At 46.3% G+C, this 10,401-nt stretch overlaps 1 protein-coding gene across 1 annotated transcript; it reads right to left on the reverse strand.

The window, feature by feature from the left end:
* Positions 1–3,619: 3,619 nt before the first annotated feature.
* On the reverse strand, positions 3,620–10,131 carry AHSA1 (activator of HSP90 ATPase activity 1). Its single transcript, XM_065635864.1, has 9 exons — positions 9,927–10,131; positions 9,398–9,588; positions 9,132–9,214; positions 8,351–8,468; positions 6,387–6,475; positions 5,921–6,055; positions 5,058–5,159; positions 4,453–4,504; positions 3,620–4,011 (listed from the first exon to the last, which is right to left on the reverse strand). The coding sequence occupies exons 1-9, from the start codon at positions 10,004–10,006 to the stop codon at positions 3,839–3,841; spliced, it is 1,023 nt and encodes a 340-aa protein (XP_065491936.1). The 5' UTR covers positions 10,007–10,131; the 3' UTR covers positions 3,620–3,838.
* Positions 10,132–10,401: the final 270 nt, after the last annotated feature.

Raw genomic sequence — 10,401 nt, forward strand, 5'->3', positions numbered from 1 at the left:
GTGATGTAAATTATTTTGGACTTTAAAGTTATAAATTATATTATCTTCTATATTGAAACATACTGGATTCATTACAGCTCTGTTAGGCCTTCCCTTATTTACTAATAAAAATATCATATAAAACATTGCCTAAGGTCTTAATAAAGCCCAGATATTGCCAAAGAAAGGTTGACTCGATATGAGTTGTGCTTGATGTAGCTGTGATACAGGTGCGTTGGTCATTACTTTTTACCTGATTGGCTGGGTATTTACAGGTTACTGACTGCATTTTTCAGTATTTTTTCATTAATTGATGTTACCAACTGATGTAATTCGCAGAATCACAGAATGGTTGGGGTTGGGAGGGACCTCTGGAGATCATCTAGTTCAACCCACCTGCTAAAGCAGGGTCACCTAGAGCAGATTGCACAATTCCCTTGGCCTTCACCTCTCTCTCTCTTCCTCTCTCCCTCTCCCCAGCCCTGTTCCTCACTGAATTCTGAAAAATTGCTTCACTTTCCCAAGTAACTCTTCTAGGGTAAACTGCATCAGGCCCTGTCATGTTGGAAACATCCGACTACTTTTACTTTGGCTTTTTTAAAAGGTATTTTATTTAAGTTCTTCCCATTTTGCCATTGAAGTAGAGTTGAGGTGATGTTTCAAAGGAATTTCAATAGTTACTTAGGTGAGGGGCTTTCAGTCTCTCTGATTTGTGGCCTGATTTTCCCATAGTTTCACATACATAAATGATCAAACTACATGAGAAAGGGCCAAGTGAATCACAACACCAGTCCACTTAAGCCAGCATCCAGTCTGACAGCAGTCAATGCATGTGTCGCTGTTTCCCTGAAGCACTTCCCTTGTTGCCACCAGCTGGCGGCCAAGAAGTTTCTTGAGCCAGATGTGATGGCCATTCTGTTTAACAGCCCTTGGTTGGTTTATTCTTCCACAATTTTTTCCACTCCTGTTCTGAATCCATGTAAATTTTTAGCAGTACCATATCACCAGCTGCAAGGAATTCCAGAATTCACTAAATGTGTTCAGAGACCCCTTTGGCTGGGATCCCATATTCTGTTGTTTGATAGTTGCTCCTTCCTCATCTCCATGTGCCTCATAAGTGTGTAGCCACTTAACATCCACCTCTGACCTCTCATCACTGCGAAAAATTCACTGTTTACTTCTACGTCTGTTTTCTGGGGTTTTTTTAACCTTTGTTTTATTTAATTCACAAGACTTTCCTTCTCATCCTGTGTCAGTACAGATTCCTGAAGAGCCTTTGGGCAGGAGTATACTGGACCTCATTTTTCTTCCTCGTCTTATATGGCCCTCCCTCCCTTATATCGCTGAAGGACTGCAAAGCGTGTCCAGCTCTCCTGACATTTCCAAGTAAATCAAAGGTCTGGGGTTTCCCATTAGCATCTGTACAGCTGCACCAGATGTTAGGTATAGCTGAAGCAGAGGGTCTCTTCACTGCGAGCAGGCAGAGATAGCGCAGGGACCTTCAGTGGCATGCAGCGACTTAAGGCTCAGATCGCCTTCGCCAAGTAAAGGGCTGAAGTGGTGTAAGGCATTACCACTGCTGTGCCCCGCCAGTTAGTGTATCCTGACACGCTCCCTGTCTCAGGCTGGGCACTAGCTCACAGCCTGCCCTTTTAACTCAAGCTTTCTGTCTCCAGCAGCTTAGTCCAATAGACTCAGTTGTGAACAGCAGCCAAGGCATGGCTACACGGCTACACAGCCTGTTCTGCTGCTGTGGGGATGGCAATTTCCAGCCCAAGAGGCAGGAAGCCAGCTGGCACAGCAGCACCGTAACTCGGGGCAATCAGTTTTGCAGGAAGAAGAGCCCTCAAACAGCCTCTGCGCAAAGCCCTGACTCCATGAGCCTCATGAATGTGGGTTGCTGGCTGAGGCCAAAGAGTGTCCTATTAGAGTAGCAGCAGGATGCCCAAAGTAAACCCTGGTTGTGATGAAAGGAAGGCAATTAAAATTCCACATCAGCTGCCTTCCTGTCCCACTTCCTAACCTTCCAGCAGCAGGTGATTAGCAGGGCTGCCTTCTGCTGCCCTCGCCCAGCTGAGCCAGCACAGTGCCGCTGCAGAGAGCACTGCTGCTTCTGCCGTGGCACAGCCAGCTGCTGGCCGGGCTGCCGAAGCACATCATGATCCAGCTGTCAAGTTTGTCTCAAGTTAACTTAGAATGAGCTCGTTTTTTCAGTTTTCAAATAATTTTGCTCCTCTCTTACCAAAGCCCTTGCCTTGGCTGTGAACACGCTAGCCCTGTTGTTTAAGGTTTTCCAGGTTTCTGTCCAGGATTTCCCAAACAGAAAACCAAACATACATGCTGCACAGTGACATCAGCATGCTTAGACCATGTTACACTCCCACAGCCTACCACATGCAGGCCGTAGTTTATCGGTGCATAAGAATCCTGGCAAAATGCCTGGAGCCCCTTTCCCAGCCAGCCAGTACTTTAAGAAGACAGGCTTGCAGGATATATGGAAGCCCTATAGCACCTATAGGTACCTGCTCTTCACACAACTTCCTTTGCGGTCACAGATGAGCACAGGGGTAAGTATACAATAAAGAACTTAGCTTCATACTGCACTCTTGATGTCTGTACACACTTTACCATGAACAATCAGTTTGGAATAGTGAAAGGAAAAGGCTAGAAATACTCTCCATAGTTTAAAAGGCCATTCAAACAATTACATTTGGGTTTTTTAAACAGGCACTGAAGATTTTTGCTGTCTCATCTACCGAAAGGGATAGCTACAATGTCGCATTCAGATTTAAAAAAAATTTAAAAAAAATCCCCAAAACACTAATTGGCACCCAGTAACACTGCTTACTAGAGGTGCTCTGCAGAAAACACAATACAGAAGATAGGCTCATGCCTCAAAGCGAAAAACTAAGCACTTTGGTCGCCCATGAGGTTAAGTAGATTGACACTTCTGACCAGAACTAGCTTTGCCCCCTATCCTATAAACAAGTTTACTGCTTTAGAAGACATCTCTGGGACCTAACCATATTAGCAGGGGAGAACAAGTAGTTTTCCCTTTGTCACCAGTCAAAGTAACAGCTGAAGTGGGGTCAGGCAAAAGTACTGCACCTTGTTTATTTTACAGAAATAAATCCCACCCCCATTGAGAGACTAGTTTGCTTTGGCCTGACACTCATGGAAGTGGCTGACCCTGGGCCCCAGAGAACCTGCCAGAACTGTTTTGTAGGTGGGAGTTTCCCTAGCAGTGGTTTGCTGACTGCCTTGGACACTGGGTGACTAAATGATCAGCATTCTTTCAGAGCAGGCTAGTGTAAGAAAGGATTCTGTTGAAGAAGGGCATGTACAAGGGAGGAAAGGAATAGCTTGAACAGGATCTTAGATCTCTTCAGAAATGGGAAGGGTTTGAAATATTTACTAGCGGCAGATCAAAAGCAGAGAAAATGAGCAGCTGCTCAAACTAAAAACTGCATCAAGCTCATGCTCTCTACTCTCCCAGAAGTGAGGAGTAAGTGACATTGGGACCAGCACTCCTCATTGATCGGTGTTTTTCCAGACAGATCCCTCCCTAAGCCTATCAACCGACCCTTTGAACTCAAGCCGATCTGAGGACACAAGTTCCACAGTGTTTTTTTAAGTTAGGTTTATTTAGCAATAGAAGTATGTACATGTAAGAGAATCCCCTGCAGCACGAGACATGCACAAAGCAGTGAGGGACTGAAAGTGGTGCTGCTCAATGGCCATCCTCATCACCTGTCATCCAACTTTACTCGGCAGCAGGGCCAAGATTAGAAAGGGACAGGAGAGAAATGTATCAGTCCACGTGGCAGTCTTCAAGGCAGAGCCTTCCCAGCAACTGGTATTAAAACAAGCGGGCACCATAGCCAAATGTCTGTTTAATGCCCTCAAAGTAGTAGCGCTGCCAGCCTTGCTTTGTTCTTTCCTCCTCACTGGCAGGAATGCCCTTGCCTTCCAAGCACACCTCTGTCTCGCCACCTTTGTCAGTGAAGTTCAAGGTAATTGTTGCAAAGTGCCCTAGAGGAACCAAAGCAAATCTGTCAGCAGTGTGCAGTATATCATATGCTGCCCCAAGGAGCTACTCTGCTCCTCCTCTCACACAGCACCACTTAAAAGACTCCTCAGGATCCTTCCCAGAGGATCTATTTATGACAGCTGCAGGCCCTTCTCAGAAACAGAAGGAGGAGAGGGCTCCCTCTTCATGGGGTTTGAAGCAGTTGCAGCCACAGCTTAGCAAACTGCTACTTCATCGTTCCTAATCCCTGGCCACCACTCTAAGTGGTGGCTGATGATTCTGACCTGATCATGTGGGATACGAAGCTGGGATAAGGCTGGTGCAGCTCCCAGAACACTGTGTGTTCCCCAGTCACGAGCCGGAGTGCAGTGTGGCAAATGGGGCTGGAATCCTCCAACACAGGCAAGGGCTGTAATACCATAGTCCATTTTTGGACTACTTACCAGCTGGCCAAGATTTAAATCTCCATTTCATAACAAGTTGCTTTTCAGGGACCTTGAAAAGAGAGAGAAAGACTGAGTAGTAATTTTTTGCAAATCCCACAGTCTAATAGAAAAATAACTAGAATTGCATTGATCTGAAGCCTTAGAGATGCCTTGAGAAACACACACACATAGAGGAAAAGAGATTTTAAGTGTCCTTTTCTTTCTACTCCTCCTCTAGGAAGGCAGGCCACACTGCAGCCCCAAACACTGAGATAGTGTCCCTGTCTAGAAGACTTTAGTGGCAGGAGGGCTAAAAAAGGTCAGTCATTATCTTTAACATCCCTTAACTGCCTAATAAGTAAAAAAAACACCAAACCAAACCAAACACCACACAAAGACAGGGCCGATACATGACTGTAAGACATATTTTCTCCCCAGACTGAAATCCCATACATTAATCCATACCATAAGGAATGCTTCGATAGCCGCAACAATTATAGATAACTATTGGGCACCAGGTAGAACTCCATAACTAGCTAAATGAAGCATTGTTACAGAATTGATACCTCCGAAATAAACGGGCTGCCCCTGAGCAAGACACACCAGTGCTAGTCAGTACTTACTAGGTCAACAAACTCTCCCGTGACACTGCCATCCAGCAACTGAAACTTGCCTCCTTTATCAGCTTCCAAGGTGGCTTGTGCATGGGTGAAAGCTTGGACCATCTGAAAAGAATTCAGGAGGAAACCTGTATTACCTGACATCATCTGCTTGCAAGCTTATTGCCTAATGCCTCCCACTCAGCTACGTAAGTTCTGTATGAGGAGGTAAGTGAATAGTGTAAGGTCTTCATCAAGAAAAGACAAAACCGCTGCCCTGGCCAGAAAAGCAAGATTATAGCCATTACAGCAGCATTCTGCCTGCCAAGGGAAAAGAACCCCTCACTTTCACATTCTATGCAGTGTTCTGTAAGCCACACTTTGATTTACTCTGTTGATTCCTTAATGAAACCTAGTTCTAAGAGAAGGTCATATTTTTTGCCCCCTTTTTTTTAAAAAAAAGGGAGGAACAAAAGACTAAGACCATACTAAACAATATTATGCTGCTCTCCTTAAACTATGCCATAGTGTGCAGGAGAGTGAAAGCTATTCCCAAAGTACGTTTTGATACCACCTAACCTTAAAAGGAAAAAACAAAACCAAAAAGCACACAGCTGTAAATCCCAACAGATCTGACCACATGCAGTAAGTGATACACCTACAGAGACGTGCTGACAGCAGTCTGCAACTGGCTTCTGGCTGGCATTAATCCTCTCTTGTCAGCTGTGTGAAAAGATGCGCACACAAGGTTTAAGCAACATTTCTGCAGACCAGCTTTCTTGTTCCACTCTCGTGGATTGTGAGTGTCCTACTGAATGCCTTGAAAAGCTTCTTAGCAACAACCTCCTATGTGCAAAGAACAATTCTCAGAACAAGCCTGGCATTACCTCCTGAGTAACAAACACCCGGTAGAGCTCCTCCGGAGATGTTAAGAAGGTGTCCTTCAAGCTGATCTTGCATGTAGGGATCTTGACTCCTATGGATTTAGACTGCGATGTGGCAGGACTGCTGCCAGTGGCCGTCTAGCAAAACAACAAGCAAAACAAACACACATACTTTTTTCACAAAAAACTCAACAAGTGGTTCATGTATGGAAGAGAAAGAAACAAAGGCTTTTGGTAAAAACATAATTAGGTACAACCATATTTGAGTGTAAAAAGCAGATCGCTCTGCTTGCATTAAAAAATGTCATGTGCTGCAAACCAAAACCAGTCAGGCCTATACCACAAACTGCCAAATCCTGAATATATATATGTCCTATAAACAGCATATGTTGTTTTTGTAAGCCCCAGAATCGAATACTGTGTACCTGTCTTCACAGATCCAAAAGCATGTTTGCACAGTTTTATTTACCTTGCGGTCTTCTGCTTTAGGAGCCACTGGAGGTGTTGTGTCCATATGTTCACCATTCACTGTGGGCAAAATCATGCCCTGGGTGAATTCTGGAAAGACAGGAATACGTCCATGAAACTAATAGAAGACCAAGTAAAACTTTTTAACTGTTCTTTGAAATATACAGTCAAAAAGCGCTTCCTGGTTTCTCCCCTGCTCTTGCTAGCACCCATAACCTGAAAGTTTTTTAAAAAAGTAAACTGACCCCTTTTTACAAGCAATTCATTCTTCTTGCCCTCTCTACTCTCCACTGAAGGCCATATCAGAATCTGCCTCCACTAACAGGACCTTACCTCCTCTTCCTAGCCCAGATGTATTAATCACTATATTCCACATGTTGCTCTCATATGAATGTTAGCCTTATACTTACGTAGCTTTTTTTTCTCTCTCACTCTCTAATACAGGGGCATCAAACTCACTTTCAGCCGGGGCCACATCAGCCTCGCGGTTGCCTTCAAAGGGCCAAATGTAATTCTAGAACTGTATAAAAGTAGGAGTAGTTACATTTATACTGTCCTAAGATTACACGTGGCCCTTTGAAGGCAACTGCGAGGCTGATGTGGCCCCGGCTGAAAATGAGTTTGACACCCTTGCTCTAATATAAACAGCAATCTCATCTCAAATACTTTTATCTTGCTGGTGTAGACAAACTAAAACAAGCACTTCCATTTCTTTTCCAACTGGCTCTCCATTTCTCATATTGTAGTACAGAATAAAGATACTTCTAATTCCATCTTTCATTAATCTTTTTTTGACACCAGATGCCAGGCCTACACACAGAAACCCAGGGGGGGGTCTCACCAGTGCCCTGTGCAGCAACACTAGCACTTTTATAACTCCATCAGAAGCTTCAGCCTCTTTCAGCATTATGTTTGCTTCTTCTCCTGCTCTATCACTTCTGCATTTAGCAATTATAAAAGTTTGATCTTTCTCCTTCCTCTTCATCTGTTCAAACTAGCAAAATTCCATGACATAGCAGAATTTTATTATGTGTGTATAATCTTGTATCCTGCAATACTTAGCTCCCACCTATTCTTATTTATTCCAGCCCACAAGAGCATACAGTTCTTCCCGAATAACATTCCCATCATACACTGGGTGACTCCATCTCCCACCCGGAACACTAAAACACCTGAAAAAAACCAAAGGTACAGAAATTGGACCCTGGAAAAACAGCAGTCAGTGGTGGTTTATACTCAACAAAAGTCTAATATCTAGCACATGTCGTGTAGTATAGATAAATAGATTAAAAAAAAGCAACTGTTGCGTTCCCAGACTGTACTAGAGAATGAAGCTAAACTCAACCAAAGCACACTGACTTAACTCCAACTGCTGGAATCAGATTTATCTTCTAAAAAAATACTTTTAATCCAGATGCTGAGACAGCTCATTCAATGGTACCAACAAAACCTGCTGAGCAATTCCAGTTGCAAATTATTCTCAAGTTCAAATAACACTAGATACTTTCATTAGTGTGGCAAAGCAGAAAAAACAACAAACTAGAACAAAGATATCACCTTCCAGGGGAGTAAGCAAACTAAAGGCCAGACTGTGCAACATGCAGTGACTGATGCTCTGTGTCACTCGGGTAGCAAACACATTTTACTGGCTTCACTTTCTCTATAGCTAAGCTTCAGCATGTGAAGGACATTCTCAGTTTTCAGGCATAAATCCAGAAATGCTGTTTATTATTGGGTTATCACAAAGAAAAAATCTTTCTGGGCTGTTCTACAGTGTCTAGAGACAGAAGTGCTTCTTAGTAAATGCTAACTTTCAAAAGAGTCAAAAAAGTTACTGCTGTTGCTTTGATACCTTCCTGTTGAGATGGAGTGATGAAGCAATATTCACTCTCTCGTTACCCCCATGTCTTCTTTAGCATTAGCCCACATGGACTCCCATAACACATCTCCCTCACAGTTACATACCTGTTTTGAGAGTGCTGATGTAAGTTTTCATTGCATCTCTAATTTTTTTTGCACCCTCTTGCTTCATCAGGGTCTTCAAGTTAGTGTCAGGCTCATCTTTAGCCATGCTGACATGGATCTAAACAAGGACAAACGCTGATTAACAAAGCCATACTTGCACGGTCCTTTTATTACTCAATTCAATACGACAGACTTTGGCTAAACTCTTTCACAAGCAGCAGTGCAGTCGATTAATCTTTCACTTAATCTCTCAGCCTATAGTAACATATGTGTGTACCCAAACAGCTTCATCTGCTATAGAGCCGTTATATCTAGAAAACAGGAATCAATTTGACAAAGATACAACATGATGGGGAAGGACTCTTTACCAGGGAGTGTAGTGACAGGATGAGGGCTAACAGTTTTAAACTGAAAGAGGGCAGATTTAGATTAGATATAAGGAAGAAATTATTTACTGTGAGAGTGGTGAGACACTGGAGCAGGTTGCCCAGAGAAGCTGTGGATGCCCCATCCCAGGAAGCATTCAAGGCCAGGCTGGATGGGGCTTTGAGCAACCTGGTCTAGTGGAAGCTGACTGCCCATGGCAGAGCTGTTGGAACTAGATGATAAGGTTCCTTCCAACCCAAACCATTCTGTGATTCCATTAATTTAAACAGTCTTTAACACAAAAAAGTTAAAGCAAATGTTCTAAAAAGGGAACATGGAAGGACATACTAATGCTGTGAGGATTCCTGTTAGAACTGCCACACAGCCAGCAGTATTAGCCTTTAGCTGTGCTTACCTCAACTTCATCGACGTCATTTTCATCTGAGAGATTAGGAATCTCCACGTAACCTTTGTATTTCACTCCTGTCTTTGAGGTGCCTGCAATTAAATTTATGTTGTTCAGATCAACGTTTCTTACTCTGGTTGCTGTAAAAACAAACTTGTGTTGTACCACAATACAACACTTCTCTTTGTTGTTATTTCCTAAATCAGTTAAGTATCCTTATCTTTAGTATTATACTTGAATCTGGCCTTGAAACGGGAGGGGAGAACATCACTCACCAGTCCATGCCAGCTTGATAGCCCACTCATAGAAGAAGATAAGTTTCCCTTTGCGGTTGTTAATGGAGGCCTCTCCATCCAGTTTGCTCACTTCTGTCACCTCACAAGCCCCCTCCTCGCCCTCCACCCTGACAGGCAGGAGCAGAGTTTTCAGCCTCTCTGTGGACCAGTTGGAGGCATCTCGCTCCGTCCTGCGGGAAAACCGGGCGCTGTGAGAAGCTGGGGCACCGCCAGCACACCCCGGCTCCCCCCAGTGCCTCCCTCCCTGCGCCGCTCCACCACACACACACGGCCCGGCCCCGGGCACCCCCAGCACACCGGCTCGGGCACCCCCCGCGCACACGGAGGTGGGGCCTTCCCGGGGCATCAGCCCGAGCACCGCCACCTCAGCACCGACACGCACGTAGGGGAGGGAGGAAGGGAGAACCCCTCCCCGGGACCCCGGCCCCGCAGCCCCCCTGCGCCCAGGGCCTCCCGCGGGACGGCCCGGGCGGGTCTCAGCGCCGGCCGGCCGGGCCGCCCCGCTCACCAGTGCCAGTTGTTGACGTTGGTGGCGTCCGCCCGCTGCTCGACGATCCAGCGCGGGTCTCCCTCTCCCCACTTGGCCATCGGGACCGCCGCCGCCGCCGCCTCCTCCGCACCGACCGCCCGTGGAAACTGCTAGAACCGCCGGCCGCCGCGACACCTCCCGGCTTCCGCCACCGGCACGGTCCCTTCCGGCGCCCTTCCTTCCTTCCCCCGCCCCGCCTCGCTTCTTGGTTCCGCCGCGCCGCCTCCGCCCGCGGGCTCCCCTCTGTCCCCGCCGGCCGACAGCTCCCGAGCCGGCCACGCCACCCCTCGCAGCCGCGCCGAACCCAACTGCCGGCAGCTCAACACCCAGGCACCGCAGCGCCCAGCGCGGCCCCGTGGGACCTGCCGTCCGGCCGCGGCGGCGGCGCGGCGCGCGGGGCACGCCGGTACTCGTAGTGCGCGAGCGGGGAAACGCCGGGCCGGGCCGCGGCGGG

The sequence above is a fragment of the Caloenas nicobarica genome, chromosome 5 (genome assembly GCF_036013445.1).
Source record: "Caloenas nicobarica isolate bCalNic1 chromosome 5, bCalNic1.hap1, whole genome shotgun sequence".
In the NCBI taxonomy this organism is placed as follows: domain Eukaryota; kingdom Metazoa; phylum Chordata; class Aves; order Columbiformes; family Columbidae; genus Caloenas; species Caloenas nicobarica.

Coding starts and splice junctions, on each gene's coding strand:
- AHSA1 (XM_065635864.1), bottom strand. CDS start 10,006: ATGGCCAAGTGGGGAGAGGGAGACCCGCGCTGGATCGTCGAGCAGCGG. Junction 5,160..5,920: donor GGGTGTTTGTTACTCAGGAG/GTAATGCCAGGC, acceptor AATTCTTTTCAG/ATGGTCCAAGCTTTCACCCA. Junction 4,505..5,057: donor CGGGAGAGTTTGTTGACCTA/GTAAGTACTGAC, acceptor TCTCTTTTCAAG/GTCCCTGAAAAGCAACTTGT.